Below are 22,290 nucleotides of genomic sequence, written 5' to 3' on the forward strand. Positions count from 1 at the left end.
CAATTTAAGCTGTTTTTTCAGACCCATGCATTTGAATTTTAGGGAATATTGAAGTGAGTCTAGACTCAATAAAAACCTTGACATCATCAGGCTAGGGCAAACATTCTGGAGAAGCTGTGGGTGGGACTGTAGGTGTGAGAGGACAGAGGCTTCCAGGAGCAGCATGCATATTCTCACACACGCTTATGGTGTCTGGTGGCCCCAGCAGACACAGTGTGTGTGGACCTTGGGCAGGGCGCTGGTGTTATGATTTTGACCCGGTAGGAAAGGGTAGTCACGTAACATAGCATGCGTGTTAGCGTGGGTCAGAGATGCGTGGAGGTGAGCTCTGAGGAGTACCCTCCACCTCCCAGTTTCTCAGAGTGTGTCGCCCTGTCCCTCCCCTCAGCCCTTTGTCCCCCGTCCTGCAGGGAGGGTCCTGATGCTGCCTGTGCCACACAGCCACTCCTGGGCCTGCAGATCCAGCTGGGACAGGCAGGAGCTCCGAGTCCCCTGCCTTTTGTCTGACTTTCCCAGCCACCTCTTACTAGCTGTCTATGTGTCCGGTGTTGGCGTCTGCAGCAGATGTCTGCAGCAGGTTTATTTTACAATAAACCATAAGGAAATAGCTTCCTTGAGCTGTTTTCAAATATGACTCCTAAATCCTTGTACTCTTTTTCATAGATAGGAAGGTTTCTGTTTTCTCCTGTTGGATCTAGGGCGGGTGACATTTTGACCGACAGACTACATGCAACTAGATGCCATGCTGTTTTCTGGGATTAGGCCCTAGTGAACTGGTGTCTTTCACTTTCTCTGTGTTGGATGGTGCTGTGGCCTGATACATTTTTCCTCTGAAATTCGTATGTTGAAGTCTTAGACCCTAAGATGATAGCATTAAAAGAAGGGGCCTTTTTGGAAGTGAGCAGGTCAGCATGGTGGGGTCCTCATGAATGAAATGAGTGCCCCTGTAGAAGAGGTCCCAGAGAGCTCCTTCATTCCTTCCATCAGATGAAGACACAGTGAGAAGATGTATATGAACCAAAAAGCTGGTCCTCACCAGAGGCTGATTCTGCTACCACCTTGATTTGGACTTCTCAGCCTCCACAGGCAATTCTGAGTGGTGGCAGGAGTTAGGGTGTGGAGGGTTGGAACAAAGAAGATGAAGGGTCACTGTTGTCCAGCAGGACAGAGCGCTGAGAGGTAGTGAGGGTGACCTTCCAGGCAATATTAGAGTAACTTGGTTCATGGCATTTTAAATTTTTTTTAGCAGACCACATGTGCTAAGAGGGCTGGTGTCTTTGGAGCCCAGATACCACGCTTGGAGGAAGACTAAGCATTCCACAGGGAGAGGAACTGAGCCCACCTGCAGGGATGGGCTAGAGAACACAGAGCAACCAGCTTTCTAGGAAAAAACAAAACTGTGATTTGCAATGTAAATTTATGTAAATTTCTGTGGTTAAAATGCTCCCAGCTGTGGACAGTTTAAGAATTATCACACAAAACTCCTCTGTCATGAGCTGGCCTGATCTGGCCCCAGCACATCACAGGGTCTCATCGTTCAGCTTTCTCAGAGTGCCCAGCTGAGCCAGCACCACCCGCCACCTGTGCATGAGTGTCCTGGTCCTGCAATTTTTGAGATCCCAGCAGAACCTCTCCTCTCATGCCCATGGAAGGATCCAAACCCCAATTGCAAATGTGTGAGTGAAGAACTGATCATGCTGTTTCAATCCACTACTTTCTGTGGTGTCTTTTCACACAATCCTAGATGAACAGGAGGCACAGTCTTGGTGAAAAGTTGAATGTGTCCTTTTTTTGTGTGTGTAAATCTCAGCTTCTCTATAATGTTGATGAAGTAGGACAGAACCCTCTCTCCTTATACCCAAAGTGTCACAAAGAGCCCATCGTCATGGCAGCATGGAACTGTGGAGTCTTAGGAGTGACCGAAGAACCCCCTCACTTATTCTTAGTTTAAATTCTTCCTGCTGGGAGCAGAGGTGGTGCGGGAGCCAGGTGGAGTCTCAACCTGTCCCTGCAGTGACAGACTCAGAGGAGGCCATGGGACTCAGGAGTTGGCTGGAACAACAGGGAAAGAAGTAGGGATTTTCTCCTGGAGATTAGCGACAAAGGTCATAGACATATGACCACGATTCACATGGATGTCACCTGGGGAGACAGCCCAAAATAAGATCAAGAGAAACAGAGGGGGAAAAAAGGTAAAAACAACAATGTAACTCATGCTTTGAGTTCTTGGATCAAGCAATTTCTAAAGCCAGAATTCCTCCTCAATTCCAAGATATAGGAGTCAAAATGTTAACTTAGCTTGTCATTGGTTTCTGACATTTGAATTCAAGACCCCATTAAGAGATCCGAAAACCATCAAAAATACCGAACGCAGAGAACCTGAGGCAAAGATAGTGCAGTGCACAAGGACAGGAGATGAGAGCAGATGACAAGTGTCCCGGGGGCAGCTGAGAGCAGACGACAGGTATACTGGGGGCAGCTCGGGCATCAGGCTCCCTCGTGATTCCCATGCACAGCCCCAGGGGAGAACAGCCTTGTTGATGTTGATCAGCAGGGAAGGAGGGACAGCTACGTGAGAGGCTGGAAGGACAGTGGGTGAGTCAGGGATGGGGAGCTTCATAGTTGATGTTCATAAATGGAGGGATTCCAGGTGGTGTCAGGAGCTGGTGGGTGGCCATGGGTAGAGGGCTGGTGCAAAGGGTCGGGGAGTCACTGTTATCCAGGATCTCAAAGCATTGAAACGTAGTGAGAGTGACCTTCTGGCAAATATTAGAATGAAAAATAACTTCTCGTAATCTTAAGTTTCTTCGTGAGTTATGGGACTTTTAGCAGCAAAAGAAAAAATATGCCAAAGTTCAGAAAAGGGAACAAGTACTTTTCTCATTTCTTACATTCTTTTTTCATTGTAAACAGAGTTCAGAATATCATATAAACAAGCACAAAATATCAGCGGCAACACTAAAGAGTCAATATCCTTTGTTTTAAAGAAAAATTGCACCAGACACTTTTTTGAAATGCCAAGAAATTGGTTATTGAGGAATGTCCCAATAGGTGTTAACTCTTTGCAATAAGGAGAGCAGTTGAACTCAACTGTCTTGAGGTGAAACACAGGGGAGTTTAAGCCCTAGAGTGAGCTGGTGGAAAAGTACTGGAGGTTGCTGGCGGGAAGGTTGAGCAGTGTGATTGGGCCATCTGTGTTTCCCAATTTGTATTTATGGAACTTAGGCTCCTATCCTCCCACAGAGAAAAGGGTACTTTCTTCTTGGAAAATGACATTTCAAAGGGTTAGCTTCATATTTGACTTATTCTTTATTTTCTCCTCCTACCGTATGAGTGGCTTATTTAAGTTAGAAATATCAACATTCCATAAATGTCCTGTGTGTGTGCATTCCATTAATAAGCTTTGTGTTTTATTCGAGGCTAAACAAGTTGCTCCCATTGTTTGCAGACCCTCACACTTCTCCCTGCATTCTCTATCCTTAGTGTTTTCAGCTGTCATTGCTCACCCTAGACTGCAGTAGCAGAATCTTCCTGTGGTTCTCCCAGTATGCCTTTATCCACACAGAGGAGCAGGGATACTCTGTCCTCATCTGCCCCTTTCCCTTAAATTGATAGATGCCTCTGAGAATATCAGCTTGAATTACTAGTTCATCCTATTCTCTTGCAACATCAATTCCTCCAAATCCAGTAGACTTAGACCCTGACCTTGCATATCTCTGTCCCTGATACCATTCCCTCCAGCAAACAGTCTTCTCTAATCTTCTTTTTAATCTATTCAGTTGTAAACATCTTTATGTTCCAGTTTAAGATACACCATAAAACCTATCCTTGCCACTCCAAGACAAAATGATCTCTTCTTTCTAAAGTCCTAATGTTACATAAAGCCACTTTTAACCCATGATATTCTCCTATATTTCATTCTTAAATGATTTTAGTGTTTGAAAGGTCTAGTATCACATGAACTGACACATGGAATTTTTTCCTCTGTAGGTTTCAGCGTTTTTCTATGAAGTTGAGTAATACAAATGGAATTTTGTAATATTATGTGATGTTGGAGGTAATTAATTAATCAGAATTACTTTATTGATCCCCAGCTGTGTGTTAGGCAGTCATGTGGGAATATGTGTGCCCAGATGACTGCCTAACACATAGCTGGTACAACAATGAACAAAACATGCAGCTTCCCTTCCGGCATAAAGACAACTGTTACCGAGAGTAAGCGAAATGTATAGGATGTGAAATGGTTTGAAATTCTACAGTTAGAAATAAAGAGAACAAGGAGGATGGAGGTATCCAGGGGAACTTGTTGCAATCTTAAATGGAGAAATCAAGAAAGATTTCAGTGACCAAAGTGTGTTTTAGCTGAGACCCCAGGAGCTGGAGGAATGAGTTGGGAGGACTTCTGTGTGAAGGGCAGGTGCCCCAAAATGAAGTGATCCTGGCCCAGCGGACAGTTAGGAATAATTTGCAGAGTTAGTTCAAGGACCTCATGACCACAACTCCAAGGCAGTTACAGGAACCCAAGGAGGTTGCTTGTTTTTCACCCTCTGAATCCTAATATGTGTCCTTCCCTGTCTACACAAGGGGGAAGATTTGGGAGCATTTATTTTATCAGACATGAACCCACTGAGGTCTCCTTGAGGTCTGCAGTAGATCCCCCAGCTGTGCAGTGTCTCAGCGGGGTGCCTGGAACCCTGAGCTCCCTCTTTACACAGGCAGAGCCTCAGTCTGGGGCTGAGACCTGCTCGGAATCTGCATGGTTGGACCTAGACAGCACCTGATTCCTTCTCCTGGGTGCTGGGCATTTGTGGTTGGTGTTGGTAGTCATAGCTGTGTCTGGACTCATTAGATTGTTTTATTCAAGAATGGTGAATAATCCACTTGAAACACTCTTTCTTTCTTTGCAAACTGTGGTCTCTCTGTCACTGTAAGAGTTCTTGGGGCGTTTTACCAGTACCACCCAATAAGAGTAGCCAAGGCTGGAACAGACATATTTTTATTCAAAAAACGTATTGTGGAATCACAAACTAGCACTACTAAATTTAAAGTAAAATAAAGACTCGAGGCTCACGCTGGAATTCTTCCCAGGGCTCTGGGGCTCACGCTGGAATCCTTCCTGGGGCTTTGTGGTCATGTTCTGGTAGGCTATTTGCAGGATATGTTGAACTCGTGTTCAAGGTTCAATGGGTGCCTAGAGAAGGAAAGAGAAGAGAGACAGGAAGGGTCACATCACACCTCAGCAAGATGTCAGCCTGGCCTCAGGGACACCGGGAGTGACCCTGTCCTCTTGGAGGAGAAGAGAAAGACAGGCTCAGGAAGGTACATACCCAAGGTGTGCTGGGCCTGGTGGGGAGGCTGCAGTTGGAGGCAGGACCACAGGGGGCGCTGTGGCCTTCCTGGCAAATGCTCTGAGCATCTCAGTGGGCACTGAGCTCTTAGTTCATTCCCTTTCTCCAGACCTGGTTTCCTGCTCACTTGCTGATGTGCAGGGCGTTCTGGGTATCAGAATCTCGGCGCCCTGCAGCACCAGCAGGGACGCAGATTACTTGGATAGCTTTTCCCTCACTTCTGTTTTCTCAGTGCCCCTTTAAAACTGTATTTTCAGGTAGAATCAGGTCCTCAGCAGTTTTAAGGGAACCCAAGAGAGTGTTACCAGATGGAAGGTCTTGACTGTGAGTTGTCCAGATTCTTAGTGCATTGAACAAATAAGTCAACAAAACGTACAAACAAAACAACAAAAGAATGAAGCAACGAAAGACAAACCAAAGCAACATGAGAATGCAGTAACGAAAGTACAGATTTATTGATGCTCCACAGAGTGGGCACTGGTTCAAGCAAGTGACTCAAGAGCCCCCGATTTAGGGTTTTTATTAAGCTAAAAGAATTTGGTGTGCTGCCTAATCTTGCCTGGAACTGGCTGCACCTGGTGTTCTTTTCCTTATGCCTTAACCCTCGATTACCCTACTTCCCTATTCTCCTGTCTCAAGGGTGCATTTTTCAGAATACAGTTGAGGAATCTGCATTTTGTTTGTGTGAAGACTTTATGAATATGAAAATCTTGATTTTCCCTGGCATGGGTGCAAAATATTGGTGATGAGTCTGTTGCAGTGAGGTGCTCCTATGCTTTTTGTTGTACTCATTACAGGTCTTTTTTTTTTTTTTTTTTTTTGATGGAGTTTCGCTCTTGTCACCCAGGCTGGAGTGCAATGGCATGCTGTCGGCTCATGGCAACTTCCATTTTCCAGGTTCAAGGGATTCTTCTGCCTCAGACTCCCAAGTAGCTGGGGTTATAGGCATGTGCCACCACTCTCGGCTAATTTTTGTATTTTTAGTAGAGACGAGGTTTCACCATGTTGGCTGGTCTGGTCTCGAACTCCTGACCTCAGGTGATCCACCCGACTCGGCCTCCTAAAGCTCTGGGATTGCAGGCGTGAGCTACTGCCCCTGGTCTGGAATCATTTCTTTGGTTCTGGGACTACAGTCACAAGCCACCACACCCAACCCATTGCAGCTTTCTGAACTGTCCATTCCAATCTCAATTAAATGTTTTTCAGTGGTGCTGTCACAACCCCAGGTCTTCAAAGCCAGATATGTGATATGGGTCTGTTCAATGAAACTCCAACACTTCAGGAAAGAACATGGTGTTTTTTTTTGTTTGTTTTTTGTTATGTTTTGTTTTGTTTTCCTAAGAAGTAGTGATGTTAGGATTGTGTAAACTGGAAGCTGACAATGATTGTTTTTCCTAACACATGGGAGTTACCTTAGAGTGAATCCAATCAAAATGAGGCAGAGTGAAAAGACAGAGAAGTAGAAGGAGAAATCGGCAGTGTAATTTGTGCTTGTAAATCAATTTGTGTCTGAAGCCAATGTTTGTCCTTGATATTCTTAGAATTTGGAGTTGTATTTTGCCTAAAAAGCTGAATTTAGGATTCTGGTACTTGCATCCAAAAGAGTCTTGACTAAGAGGTGCATTAAACAGCAAGCAGGTACAAACACGGAGAACTTGTCACAAAGACTTTATTTGGAGAAAGAAAAGAAAATTGAAGACAAGGTAAAGGAGTAATAAAAGTTCTCTAGATCTCGAAGCAAATGATGAACACATTTCCTCTGTGCTCCATGTTCAGAGGCAGCAGAAAAGACTGCAGATCCCACTATTGGTGCAGTCCCATAGCGGTGTTTGGAAAAATGACAGTCTGATATTCTGCAATAGCAGACCAAGCCCCTCATTCAGCCTGGAGACACAGAGAAAGCATCAGGCATCAGGACTGGGGTCACAGGTGGTTGATAAGGAGAATCCCTGTGCGGTTACCTACTGGGCTGATTGCGTTCACCACGGTGGCCACATCACAGCAGCAGCAAAAGATCGGCTCAATCAGTAGGAATCAACATACGCAGCAGTGCTGCTCACAGGTAGGATTAGAGGCTTATTCTCATTTGCTCACTTTTTTTTTTATGATGCTGCTTCTTCACACACACAGTTGAATATACCCTTAGGTCCATTCCCATTTGTGAAACTCCTCTAACGAACAAAAAGAAATATGCTTCTTTCCAAGTGGGTTCTCATCCTTGATGCCAGAGAGACTCCCCAGTATGTTTCCACATAGCATAAGATTACTAAATTTCGCTGACTTTTCACAGAATCAAATATCTTTGGAGGATCACTGTCCATTGAATGTCATCTGATTCTGTCTTTTCAGTATCCACATGAGGAAACTGAGGCCTGGGGAGGTGATCACCTAAGAGAAAGAGTCAGCTGTTGAGTCTGACTCTAGAGGTGCCTGGTTTTTCCTCTCTAGACTCCTAGCTCTGCAATGCTGGCAGCTCTCACCTGAAGCTCTAAAACCTGAGCTTGTGTCCTCTGTGAAGGAGATGGCAAAGTCCTGGTCGTCTGTCCCAGGCTGTTCCTGGGCTGTAGCCTAGTCAGCTCTTGCCTGGAGTGGCTCAAGCCAGAGCCTGGAGGGGCACCAGGAGAATGGCAGCGAGGAGGGTCAGGGTCCTCATGGCTGGGGTGACCTGGAGGAGGGAGAGCAGGAGTAGATGTGTGGGGAGTGAGGAGCCAGCCTGGATTTATAGCTCTCCTGGGAGAAGGCCTGAGACAGATGCTGCAGTGAGAGGAGGTGGAGCATGTGATTGGGGAAGGGAAGGGCTATCTTTGCCATCAAGATCCCTTTGATGCTTCTCTGTTCTCCCAGCTTTCATCATACAAGTCTGTTTATTGAGTGTCTGTTCTGGGTCAAAGCCAATAGGGATGATAAGGACCATGATATAATTTTCTGTGTCTCATCTGCTGGAACATTTCCTTCTTAATGTCCAAAAAAGAAAAGAAACAGTGCTCTTATTCAATAAGTTCAGGCAATAAATGCATCTTATTTTCTGAAGATGAGCCCTGCTATTCTCTGGTGGTCTAGACCCCGAGGCCAGACCTGGACTCCACTGGTGTACAGAGTAATTTATTGCAGGATTCCGGGGCATTTCCACCCTCGTGAAGGAGGCTTTTGAGGTTCTGGAAGGCATAGTCTCCTGCCGCTGCTAGTGTGGAGAGGACAATGGCCTCATCAGGGTATCAGGGAAATAAGCTCAGTGGGATACTAGCTAAAGAGTTGGTCTGAGTAAGATTAAAAAAGTTTTTTTATTCCCAACTGTATTGAGAGGAGTGACAATTAGAAATTATATCTGTTGAAAGTACACAACCTGATAATTCGATGTATATCTACATTTGTACCCTTATCTCACACGTATGTAAAAATCAACTCTGAATTAATTGAAGACCTAAATATAAGTCTTGAAATCATAAAACTTACTAGAAGAACGCATAGCAATAAAGCTTCCTAACATTGAACTGGGAGATTATTTCTTGATATTACATTAAAGGCAGAGATAACAAAAGCAAAAATAAACAAGTCGGAGTTCATTTAACTGTAAAACATCTGCATAGCAAAGGAAACAATTAACTGAGCAAAAAGACAACCTAGCAAGAGAGAGAAAATATTTGTAAACCATACATGTAATAAAGGTAAATATCTAAATATATAAAGAACTTAATAAAAAAATAAGTACTAATGATAAATGTGACTAAAGAACTAAAAGAAACCATTATTACATAATTAAAGGAAACTGATGACAATATCTTTTCAAAGGCAGAATATAATAAAGTGAAGTTACAGAGAAACACATGAAATTCTGGAATTGAGGAGTAGAATAATTGAAATGTAAATGTTATTAACGGCTGCTCAATAGTATACTTACACTGGCAGAACCAAGAATTAGGAAACGTGTACACTGATAGATAAAAGATTACACAGTCCAGAGAACAGAGAAAAAAGATGAAGAAATAAGAATACAGTTAGGAAAATATGAGACACTATTAGGCCTGAAAACACTCACTGGGTTTAGAGGGGAACTCTCTCCATCTGTTAAGGCAGCAGTCCCCAGCATTTTTGGCACCAGGGACATCTGTGGCAAACCCACAACTAACATCCTACTCGATGGTTTAAAAAAAAAAAAAAAAAGATGCTGTCCTACTGAGCTCAGAAGCCAGCCAAGGATAGCTGAAGTCACCACTTCTACTCAACATTGTGCTGGAGGTTCTAGGGCAGTCAGGCAAGAAAAAAAATTAAATGACATCCAGGTCAGAAAAGAAGAAGTAAAATAATCTCTGTTTGCAAGACATGATCTTTTATATATAGAAAATAAAAAACAATTTATTAAAAAACTATTAGAAGTAATAAGGGAGTTTAGCATGGTTGAAAAATAAAAGACCAGTGCACAAAAATCAATTGTATTTTTTCTTTCATAATAAGCTTTTCAAAAATGAAGCTAAAAACTCCTTTTACAAATAGCATCAAAAGGAAAACAGCTAGTAGTTGAATTAACAACAATGTGCAAAACTTATACTCCCCACACCACAAAAAGTTGACAAGTTTTTAAGATTATCTCAACAACTGGAAAGAGATCTTGTGCTCATAGGTTGTAAGGCTTAATGTGAGATGTCAGTGCTCCCCAAACTGATCTGCAGATTCAGCTCAATCTATTCCAGAATCCCTAATGACTTCATTCTAGAAACTGACTAGGTGATTCTAAAATTTGTATGGAATAGCAAGGATCCCAGAATAGCTAACTCATCTTGAAAAAGAAGAAAAGTTTCCTGTTTTCAAAGCATCCTACAAAGAAACAGTAATCATGACAGGTCCTGCTGTAAACATAGACGTAGATCAGTGGCATAGAATTGAGAGTTCAGAAATAAAAATGTGTCTATGGTTATTAACTGATTTTCTTTGTGGTGCCCAGGCCATTCAATGGAGTAAAGAAAATTCTTTTCAACAGATGGTGGGGTAAACTAGATGGTCACATTCATCAGAATGATTGGACCCTACCTCACATTACATTTAAAAGCTAATTCAAAATGGGTTAGAAATCTAAATGTAAAATCTAAAAGCATAAAACTTTTATAAGGCAACGTAGCGGCAAGCCTTCATCACCTCTGTTTGGCAATGGATTCTTAGATAGAATATCAAAAGTATGAGCAACAAAAGGAAAACCAGGTAATTGGATATTATCAAAATTAAATTATTTTGTGTTTCCAGTGACACTATCAAGAAAGTGAAAAGGCAAGTCACAAAATGAGAGAAAATACTTACAAATCACGTATCTCGTGGAAGACATGTATCCAGAATACACTCAGACCTCTTATGATTAAACACTTAAAACTAAATAAACAAATGTAAAAGCGGGCAGAGGATCTCTTTAGACATTTCTCTAGGGAAGATATGCAGATGGTCAATAAGCACATGAAAAAATTCTTGACATCATTATTGATTAGGGAAATTCAAATCAAAAGCACAGTGAAATACCACTTCTTATCCACCAGGGTTTTCTAGAATCAAAAAGGCAGATAATAGACAAAAGTTCTCCAGGATGTGGAGAAATTTACTGCTGTTGGGAGTGTAAAATGGAGCAGTCTGTGGGGGAAACAGTTTTAGGGATTCCTTAATAAGTTAAACATAGAATTACTCTGTCAACTAGGAATTCCGCTCCTAGGTATGTACCCAAAAACTATGAAAGCATATGTCCACACAAACACTCATGGGGAAGTGGAAGAAGCCAGACTCAAAAGACCATGCCTTACATGATTCTATTTATATGAAATATCCAGAATAGGCAAACCTATGGGGACAGAAAACAGCTTAGTGGTTGCTCATAGGTAGAGGGATGGAAATATAGGAAGGGAGGAATGGAAAGCCCTGGGGTTCTTTGTGAAGTGATGAGCATTAATTTGACTGTGGTTATTGCTGTACATGTCTGTGAATACACTAAACACCACTGAATTCTGCACTTTAAACGAGTGAATTGTACGTCATGTGAATTTTATCTCAATAAGTAGCTTTAAAAAAACAAAGTAATGCTGGGCGCAGTGGCTCACGTCTGTAATCCCAGCACTCTGGGAGGCCAAGGCGGGCAGATCACGAGGTCAGGAGATCGAGACCATCCTGGCTAACACGGTGAAACCCCATCTCTACTAAAAATACAAAAAATCAGCTGGGCATGGTGGTGGATGCCTGTAGTCCCAGCTACTTGGGAGGCTGAGGCAGGAGAATGGCGTGAACCTGGAAGGCGGAGCTTGCAGTCAGCCGAGATCCTGCCACTGCACTCCAGCCTGGGCTACAGAGCGAGACTCTGTCTCAAAAAACAAACAAACAAACAAACAAACAAAAAAACAGAAAAAATGGTAAAACCAATTTTTTTAAGTTACCAAATGCATTTCCTTTTTCTATATATGGTGCACTAGTGCTTTGGGGCCAAATATAAAATGAAATATGCGTGAGATGATGGAAATTGTGTTATATTGCTACATTAAGTGTGGTTTATTATGTGACCTGGATTAGTGTAATCTGAGAGATACTTGTCCTTAAGTTTTTCCAAGCAAACCTTGTTTACTCAAATGTGGAGGCAACTATTTACTGCTTTTCTTCACTCTCAACTTTTTTGTAAGATCGTTTGTTCAAAAAGCTCTTTTGGGACAACTAAAATGTTAAATATTTTATGATATATGATACTATTATCATTTTGTTTGTTTGTTTGTTTGTTGTGAGACAGAGTTTGCACTGCTGGCAGGCTGGAGTGCCATGGCACGACCTCGGCTCACTGCAACCTCCGCCTCCCTGCTTCAAGCAATTCTCCTTCCTCAGCCTCACCAAGTAGCTGAGATTACCAGCGTTCCCCACCACGCCCTGCTAATTTTTGTATTTTTAGTAGAGACGGGACTTCACCACGTTGGCCAGGCTGGTCTTGAACTCCTGACCTCAGGTGATACGCCACCCTCCTCAGCCTCCCAAAGTGCTGGGATTCCAAATGTCAGCCACCGCGTCCGGCCTATCACTTATATTTATCGTGTATGTTGTTGCAGTTCAACATAATCATCAATTATAAAATGCCTCTCCCATTTCACATTTCATAAGAGTGAAGAGGTTTTTTTAAAAGAGCTTTTCTAGAATAGATGCTGTGACATAATTTTGTTCTCTTTTGAGATTGGAAAAGTAAGGATTTTTAGAAGATTTCTAGGCAGGGCAGAGAACTCAGTTGTGTTTTAATTGGATTTCCGTGGTTGGGACTTTTTCTCAGCATCAAGGTGAAGGTGAGAACAATATAAAATTGATGTGGGCTTAGTATTTGGCATTTGCCCAGAGATATCAGAGAGTAGGGGGAAAAGAACGAGGTCCTCATTCAATAGTGGTTAAGTGATGAAACATAGACCAGGGCTGGATGTGAAAGAATTAAGAGTTTGGACAACTGATTGGGAAATAGTGGTGTTAGTAGAGAGTGGAGGTGTTGACAACATTGAGTGACAGCCTGGGAGTGGCTGAGTCAGAAAGATTGAGGGGTGAGGATGAGGCAGGGTAGGACACTGGAATCTGCATTTTCAAGATGAGAGTATCTCCAAGTGATAAGAAGATTGATGTTATGGCTGTGGAGTGGGTGAATGAAACAGAGTATGAGGAAGGTTTCTGAAACCAACAGGTCAAGGATCCCTGAGGTGTGATGTTGGGAGCCATGGGAGAGAACTGCCGTTTCCCACACCACAGCAGGTGTTCTCAAAGCCAGAGCTCTGAACCAGAAGCACCTGCGTCACCTGGGAACATGGTAGCAATACCAACTCCTGGATCCCACCCCAGACCTGCTGAATCAGACACTCTGTGGAGTGGGTCCCAGCAATAGTGTTTTACTGAGACGGCTGTGGACCTCGGGGAGGTTTACTGCTCATAGATCATCATCGCTCAGGACAGAGACTCTTTCTCCCAGGTCCTTCGAAAAGCAATGGACATAAACGCTTTCTGTTAAATCCCATTGCTGAGGTTGGTGCGGAGTGAAAGAATTCTGAAACTTTTCAGCCATTTCCAGAGATGTGCATTTTGTGTGTAATTGCATTTGTTTTATATTTACTTGACCTCGGCAATCATTTATCCAATGTGAGGTGGCCTTTTAACCAAGGCCCAGGATTCCAATTAAACCTGCCTCCTTCACCCCAATATTTTTTTTTGAGACAGAGTCTTGCTCTGTTTCTCAGGGTGGAGTGCAGTACCATGATCTCAGCTCACTGCAACCTCTACCTCCTGGGTTCAAGCGATTCTCCTGCCTCAGCCTCCCAAGTAGCTGGGTTTACAGGTGCACGCCACCACGCTCAGCTAATTTTTGTATGTTCAGTAGAGACAAGGTTTCACCGTGTTGGCCAGGCTGGTCTCAAATTCCTGACCTCAACTGATCCACCCGCCTCGGCCTCCCAAACTGCTGGGATTACAGGTATGAGCCACTGTGCCCAGCAAATTGTGCTTGTTCATTGTGAATTAAAGCTGTCCACACCACTTTCCCCACTTGTTCAAGGGGAAGACAGCAATTCCCCTATCACCTGGCAATCCTACCCGGGAGCTATTACTCAGCCACCCTGATCTATCTAAGAGGACAAGATTCTTCTAAGGATAAGTGGTCTTGATTTCCTGGTCTTGACTTAAAGGGGAATTCTGGAATTGTCTGATCTACCTTTGGGAAATAAGAAGTGGCCCCAGCTTACTCCAGAAGGAATAGGAGATATCACAGTTAGTTCACATGGTGGTTGGTAAACATACAGACAGACGGGAAGCAGGGAATCTTATCAGGATCCGTATCACGTCTCATGAAGTCATCAGAGGCACCAAGCAAATAGATGGCAGACCTGGAACAAGAAGAACATCAAAGGGCTTTGGAGACAATAAGGGAACTTCAAATGGTTTGTTTTCCTCTCTCCCCTCTCCTCCCAGCCCCCATACTCACATATGTACAAACGTCCAAGCCCTATTCGGCAAAGCCCGTTACTCTTGGGTCCAGCTTTCAGTGAACAAATGCAAACATAAGATGGGTACGATTCCCCCTCATTAGCCGTCAGGATCCTGCAGCCTCGTGAGAAGTAACCACCGTCCCCTGTGATGACCGCTGGTCATGAGGACCTTCTCTCTGCTCAGCGCCCTTCTCTCGTTCACCCCACCCCACATCGAAGCCAGAGCATTTTCACTGAAGTGCAATCTGTTTGTGCCAAGGGCTGTTTGTCCTTTTTCTCCTCAGTAGCTTCAGTATGTTTCCACCTTGAGATGTCCTCAGTCATCAGAGGGCGACCTAGCAGTGCCCACACTGTATTTCCAGGCAAGGAGAACCTGCCCTTACAGAAAGATGGGCCGGCAGCGCTACAGTAGCACGTTAAGGACAGTAGGCGGCGCTCCTGCCCCTTATAAACTTACCCCGAGGAAATGCATAGGTACACTGCTGAGTAGTGGTATCCAGCAAATTCTTTTTTTTTTTTTTTTTTTCGTTGTGGTTGTTGTCCAGACGGAATCCCGCTCTCTCCCCAAGGCTGGAGTGCAATGGCGCCATCTCGGTTCACTACAACCTCTGCCTTCCAGGTTCAAGCGGTTCTCTTGCCTCAGCCTCCCGAGTAACTGGGATTACAGGCACAGCATCATGCTTGGCTAAATTTTGTATTTTTAATAGAGATGGGGTTTCACTATGTTGGCCACCCTGGTCTCAAACTCCTGGCCACAGGTGATCCGCCCACCTCGGCCTCCCAGTGTGCTGAGATTACAGGCATGAGCCACCACGCCCGGCCTGGAGCCATTGCTTTGTTGGACACAGACCCGCTCTCTCCTCCCTGGGATCTGTATTGGGTTCCCCAGCCTTGCAGTGTCTCAGTGGGTTGCCTGGACCCTCTGTGTGTCTGAAGCTGCCTCTTCAGACAGGCAGAGCCTCGGTCTGGGGCTGAGACCTGCTTAGAATCTGCATGGGGTGAGCGTGGAGAACACCAGCTCCCTTCTCCTAGGGTCTGGGTATTTGTTGTTGGTGTCGGTGGTCACAGCAGTATCTGGGCCCATTGAATTATTTTGGTCAAGATGGTAAATAACCCACTTGATATTCTGTCTCTTTGCAAACAGTGGTCTCTCTGTCACTCCAGGACTTCTTAAGGCATTCCACCAGAGCCCACCTGGTAAGAGTAGCCTTGGCTCAAACAGACACATTCTTATTCCAAATATGTGTCGTGGAATCACAAACTGAAACTGCTATATTCCAAATAAAATAAGGAGCTGGCACTCATGCTGGATGCCTCCCCGGGGTCTTGTGGTCAGGGATTGATAGGCCATTTGCAGGACATATTGGATAAGTGTTCAAGGGACAGTTGGAATCTGGGAAAGGTAGCAGAGGGGGACAGGAGGAAGAGTCACATTACACCTCAACAAGATGTCAGCAGAGACACTAGGTTTAGGCAGTGACCATGTCCTCTTGGGAAGGAAGAAAAAGACAAGCTCAAAAGGACACAGGCCCCAAGAGTGAGGTATTAAGATGAGTAGCAGTTGGAGACAGCCTGGCAGAGGAGCCATGCCCATCCCGGCACATACTCTGAGGAGCTAAGAGGGTGTTGCTGTTGCTGTTCCTCCTGGAAGGTCCTGATAATGAGTCTATCAGAGTGTGGTGCTCCTGGGCTCTTTGTGTGATGTGCGACTCATTATAGCTTTCTTAACAACCCATTCCAACCTTCAAAACAAATTGTTTTTTTTTTTTTTGAGACAGGGTCTCAGTCTGTTGCCCAGGCTGGAGTGTCTCACTCTGTTGCCCAGGCTGGATTGCAGTGGTGCAATCTCAGCTTGCTGCAACCTCAACATTCCAGGCTCAAGCAATGCTTCCACCTCAGCCTCCCTGATAGCTTGGACCATGGGTGTGTGCCACCATGCCCAGCTAATTTTTTGTATGTTTTTGTATAGACGGGGTTTCACCATGTTGCCCAGTCTGGTCTCCAACTCTTGCAACCCGTTCCAACTTTAATTAAAGTTGTTTCAATAGAACTGATATAACCCCCAAACTTAAAAGGCAGATGTGTGATCCAGGTTGGTTGAATAAAACTCCAACATTTTTGGAAACAGCATGATGGTTTTTCCTTAGAAGGAATGATTTGTTGACTGCATAAACTTTAAGCTGACACTGATGTTTTGCCCAGGACACCGGAGTTCTTTGAGTGTGGATCCAGTGAAAACGAGGCAGAGTAAAAAGACAGAGCAGCGGATGGAGAAATCAGGGGCATCATTTGAGCTTTCATATGCATCTGTGTCTGAAACTTCCTTGGAGTTCCTAGAATTTGGATCTTTATTTTATTAGATTGGCCAGGCACGGTGGCTCACGCCTGTAATCCCAGCACTTTGGGAAGCCAAGGTGGGTGGTTCATGAGGTCAGGAGATCAAGACTATCCTGGCCAACACGGTGAAACACCATCTCTACTAAAAATACAAAAATTAGTCGGGCATGGTGGCGGGTACCTGGAATCCCAGCTACTCAGGAAGCTAAGGCAAGAGAATGGCTTGAACCTGAGAGGCAGAGCTTGCAGTGAGCTGAGATCCCGCCACAGCACTCCAGCCTGGGCAACACAGTGAGACTCCACCTCAAAAACAAAACAAAACAAAACAAAACAGAACAGAACAAAACAAAACACCCGGATATCATGTTACCAAGTATTTATTTGGGATGAGGACAGGTAATTGACGACATGGTGTGGGAATAACAATTCCTTTTAATGCTCAAAGCAAATTACGAACTCTTTTTCTCTGGTCTGCAAGCTTAGTAGCAGCAGATTGGGTAGCGTTCATCATGCATGAAGCAGGTCCCAACAAGATGTTCTCCAAAAAGGCAGTAGAGTACTCTGCAATGGCAGATCAAGCCCTTCGTTGAGCCTGGGGACCCAGAGAGAGCATCAGAAATTGAGTATGGGGTCAGCAGTGGGTGGTAAAGGGAGTCTTGGAGAAGTCACACGTTGGCCGATGAGTGATGTTGGCTGTATTGCAGCCGGTCGCAGAAACAATCTCAGTCAATAGGAATAAATACACAGAGCAGTGCTGGTCACACAGGACTCGAGACTCATTCTCCTTGGCTTCACTTTTTTGCCCTCCTGCCCCATCACACACACACCTGAACACACTCTTAGGCTCCTCTCCAGGTTCTAAAACCTCCTACATAGATAGGGTGAAAAATGTTCTATATACTTAAGCTTATTTGTCTGGATCCAGAAGGAACGAGGTAGCATCTCCTTATATCTTAAACCTAGTGAATTTCACAGTCATATCTTGGAATCATGATTTTGGAGAAAGAAAAATCTCTTAGATTTATTTGGATCTCTATTCCATTTAGAAATGAGAACATCCAGGACCAGAGATGTTAAGTTAAGCCAGCTAAGTGACATCTGCCACTTGAGACCCAATTCCAGAGCCTGTCTCCTGTTCTTCCCTCTAGTCTGTAGCTCTGCATGCTGGCGTTTCTCACCTGGAACCTGAAGAGAGGAGCCCTCATCTCCTGAAAAGTAAATGAGCACATCCTGGTCACCTGCTGGAGGCTGCTTCTGGGCTGGCATCTCATCAGCTCTTGCCTGGAGCGGCTCTGCCCAGGTCTGGAGGGCCGCCAGGAGAATGGCAGAGAGGAGGGTGAGGGTCCTCATACCTGTGGTCACCTGGAGGAGAGGAGGGAGAGCAGGAGCGAATGTGTGGGGACAGAGGAGCCAGCCTGGATTTATAGCTCTGCTGCGAGAAGGCTCAGAGATGGATGCTGCAGTGAGAGGAGGCGGGCATTTCATTGGAGAGGGTGCAGGTATCCATTGACTTCCACATCCTTCTGAGGCTCCTCTGCTCTCCCAGCTTTCGTTCTAGCATGAATCTCTAGGTTTAGTGTCTGTGCTAGGTTGGAGCTCATGGTGCTGATAAGGACCCTACCATTTTTTCCGTTTTTACCTGCTTAGATGTTTATTTTTAATATTGCAAAAAATAATAGAAACAGTGCTTTAATTCAGTAATTTCAGGGAATAAATGCCTCTTATTTTCTAAAAATGAGCCCTCTTCTCTTCAGAGATGCAGACCCTCATAACAGACCTGAATTCCACTGGAGTAGAGAACTAATTCATTGCAGGATTCAAGGGCATTACCACCCTCGTGAAGGGGTGTTTGAGGTTAGGGGATGAGCAGTCTCCTATAGGAGCTGGTAGAGAGGACAGCAACCTCATCAGGCTATAGGTGAAACAAATTCAGTGAGATAGAGATAGAATTGATTGAAAGATAAAAATACGTTTATTATTTTCAGCTCTATTTACATACATGGGTCAATTAAACATTGTATGCGTCTAATGTATACTACCTTAGAATTTGAGATATGTGTATATGTGGTCTTTTTTCCTAAACCACGTACAAGAATCAACTCAATGGATTGAAGACCTAAACATAAAATCTGAAACCATAAACTACCAGAAGAACATATAGGGATAAAGCTTTTTGACATTAATTTGGGCAATTGTCTCTTGGCTGTGACATCAAAGGCACAGGCAATAAAATGGAAATACACAAGCGGGGCTGCCTTGAACGCTAAAGTACCTGAACAGCAAAGAAAACCATCAACTAAATGAAAAGGCAACCCAGATTATGAGAGAAAATATTTGCAAACCCAACTTGGTAGAAGGGGTAAATATTCGAATACACAAGGAGGTCAAACAACTCAATAGCAAAAAACAATGTGATTAATAAATGGGCCAATGAGCTGGCAGGATGCTCAAAAAGGCAATCTCAGTGCTTTCAAAGGCCAAAGCAGAAAGATAGCATCAAAGGAAACCACCAACTAAATGAAAAGGCAACCCAGAGTATGAGAGAAAATATTTGCAAACCCTACATAGTAGAAGGGGTAAATATCCAAATACACATGGAGGTCAAACAATTCAATAGCAAAAAAAATTAATCTGATTAATAAACGGGCCAATGAGATGGCAGGATGCTTACAAAGGCAATCTCAGTGCTTTCAAAGGCCAAAGCTGAAAGATAGGGGTGGCAAGGTCCCTACCCTGTAGCAGTAAGGAGAGGCTGGTTTAGTGGTGACCTCACCATCAAGGTGGGATTCCTTGGAGTCCCCTGGTTCTAGTGAGGTTGTGGTTTTTCTTGACAGCCCCTTGGGTTGGGGCACTATGGTCTGAGGTGGTGACCATCCATGACCCCCACCCCAGTAGATTTTTCTAGGAATTTCTACAAGTGTAGACTTCCAGTGTAGACATGGTTGGAACTGTTCTCTCATACACATGCATTTGAATTTCCAGAGAATATTGAAGTGAGCCTGCACTAGGTTGGAGCTGACTCTCCTTAAGTGCGTTGACACCATCAGGCTGGAGTAAATATTCTGGGGAAGCTGTGGGTGGGGGTGCAGGTGTGGGTGTGAGAGGAGAGAGGCCTCTAGGAGCAGCAAGGATATTTTCACACAGCTGAGGCTGTCTGGTGGCCCCAGCAGACACAGAGTGTGTGGACCTCGGGCAGGGCCCTGGAACATGGTTTTGACCTGGTAGAGAAGGACAGTCACGGAACGTAGCGTGTGTGTTATCATGGGGCAGGGCGGAGGCTGCGTGGGGGTGAACTCTGAGGACCCTCCACCTCCCAGGTTCTCAGAGAGCACCGCCCTGTCCCTCCACTCAACCCTTTGTCCACTGTCCTGAAGGGAGGGTCCTGGTGCTGCCTGTGCCACACAGTGACTCCCAGGCCTCCAGATCCAGCTGGGACAGGCAGGAGCTCTGAGTCCCTGCCCTTTGTCCCCCTTTCCCAGTCACCTCTCACAAGCTGTCTATGTGTCTGCCGTTGGCGTCTGCAGCAATTTTCCAAAAACCTGTGAGGGAATAACTCCCTTGTGCTGTTTAAAATGTGTCCCTAAATCATTGACTCTCCTCACACAGAAAAGGAGGTGACTTGTCTCCTTTGGAATCGAGACTGGGTAACATCTTGACCAACTGAATGCACCTGACTTAGTGCCATGCTGTTTCTCTGGGATCGGGCCTGATGAACTGGTATCTTTCACTTCCTCTCTATTGGATGGTGCTGCAACCTGAATGTTTTTGTCCTTCTGAAAATCAGATGTTAAAATCTTAAATCATTAGTTGATAGTGTAAGAGGTGGAGCTTTTGGGAGGTAAGAAGGTCAGGAGGGCACAGGCTTTATAAGTAGCACTAACGCCCTTACAGAAGATGCCCCCGAGAGCTCCCTCTCTGGTGAGAGGGTTCACTAGGTGAGAATACAGTGAGAAGATGCCGTCTATGAATCAGAAGGGCAGTTCTCATGACACCAAATCTCCTGGCACATTGATTTGGACGTATCAGTCCGTGAGAAAAACGTTTCTGTTTTTATAAGCAGCTTGGTTTATGGCATTATTTTGCTAGCAGCCCAGACACACTAAGAGCGCTGGTGACTTTGGAGCCCAGGCATCGTGCTTGGAGGAAGCCTGAGCGTTGCACAGGGAGAGGAACTGAGCCCACCTACAAGGACTGGCTAGAGAATGCAAAACAACCTGTTTTCTTGGGGGAAAAAACTGTGATTTGCAGTGTTTTAAAATCTCTGTTCTTAAAATTCTCCCAGCTATGGATGATTTAACAATTATTTCACAAAAACTCCTCTCTCATGAGCCAGCATGATCCGACCCCAGCACGTCACACAGTCGCTTCTCTCGTCTTTCCGGAGCTCCCAGCTGAGCCAGCACCACCTGCCCCTGTGCAGGAGTGTCTCAGCCCTGAGGTCTTCAGATCCCAGCAGAACCTCTTCTCTGATGCACCTGGAGGGAGCCAGGCTCCAATTGCAAATGTGTGAGTGAAGACCTGATCATACTGTTTCAATCCTCTAAATTTTGTGGTGGCTTTTTACAAAGCAGCAAGTGAACAGGGAGAGAAGTTCTCCTTGTCATGGAGAGAAGCTGGACTTGAGCACTTTTTGCATGTCAACTTTTGCTTCTCTAAAATATTGATGGATCTTCTCAGTTTGTTTTCAAAGTGTAACCCAGAGACTATCATGGTGGGGGAATGGGATTGTGGACTTTTTCCAGTGACTCACCGATCCCCTGTAAACTGTTCTTAGTTTAAATTCTTCCTTGGGGAGCAGGGGCAGTATGGGACCCAGGTGTGGTGCCAACCTCCGCCACAAGTGACAGATTCAGAGTCAGCCATGGGACTTGGACGTTGGCTGGAACAATGGGAAAGAAGTAGGGATTTTCTCCAGGAGATCAGCTATGAAGGTCACAGAGAGATGACCATGATTCACATGGCTGTCACCTGTGGAGAGAGCCCAAAGTAAGATCAAGAGAAATAAATGGGAAGACAACAATGTGACTCATGCTTTGAGTCCTTAAATGAAGTATTTCCTGAAGCCAGAATTCCCCCTCAATTCCAAGATATAGGAGTCAAAATGTTAACTCAGCTTGTCATGGTTTGACGTTTGAATTCAAGACCCCACTAAGATGTCTGAAAAACATCAAAAATACTAAACTCAGAGAACCTGAGAGGCAAAGATGGTGCAGTGTACAAGGACAGGAGATGAGAGCAGATGACAGGTGTCCCGGGGGCAGCTTGGGCCTCAGGCTTCCTGGCGATTCCCATGCACAGCCCCGGGGGAGAAGAGCCTTGTTGATGTTGATCAACAGGGAAGGAGAGAGGCTGGAAGGACAGCGGGTGAGTCAGGGATGGGGACCTTCATGGTTGATGTTCAGAAATGGAGGAATTCCAGGTGGTGGCAGGAGCCAGTGGGTGGCCATGGGTGGAGGGCTGGGGCAAAGAGGAAGGGGGGTCACTGTCATCCAGGAGGACAAAGCACTGAGAGGTTGGGAGGGTGATCTGCCAGGAAATATTAGAGAAACTCTGTCCCTTAGTTTTTATTTTTATGAGTTATTTGACTTTTCATGGCAAAGGAAGAAATACTGAACTTCAGAAAAGGAAACGAGTACTTTTCTCATCTC

At 44.7% G+C, this 22,290-nt stretch overlaps 1 protein-coding gene across 1 annotated transcript; it reads right to left on the reverse strand.

Annotated features, from left to right (window-relative positions):
* Positions 1 to 17,110: 17,110 nt before the first annotated feature.
* On the reverse strand, positions 17,111 to 17,992 carry LOC119618886 (defensin-7). Its single transcript, XM_037983509.1, has 2 exons — positions 17,821 to 17,992; positions 17,111 to 17,234 (listed from the first exon to the last, which is right to left on the reverse strand). Exons 1-2 carry the CDS (start codon positions 17,990 to 17,992, stop codon positions 17,122 to 17,124), a joined length of 285 nt encoding a protein of 94 aa, XP_037839437.1. The 3' UTR covers positions 17,111 to 17,121.
* Positions 17,993 to 22,290: the final 4,298 nt, after the last annotated feature.

Source organism: Chlorocebus sabaeus, chromosome 8 (genome assembly GCF_047675955.1).
Source record: "Chlorocebus sabaeus isolate Y175 chromosome 8, mChlSab1.0.hap1, whole genome shotgun sequence".
NCBI lineage: Eukaryota > Metazoa > Chordata > Mammalia > Primates > Cercopithecidae > Chlorocebus > Chlorocebus sabaeus.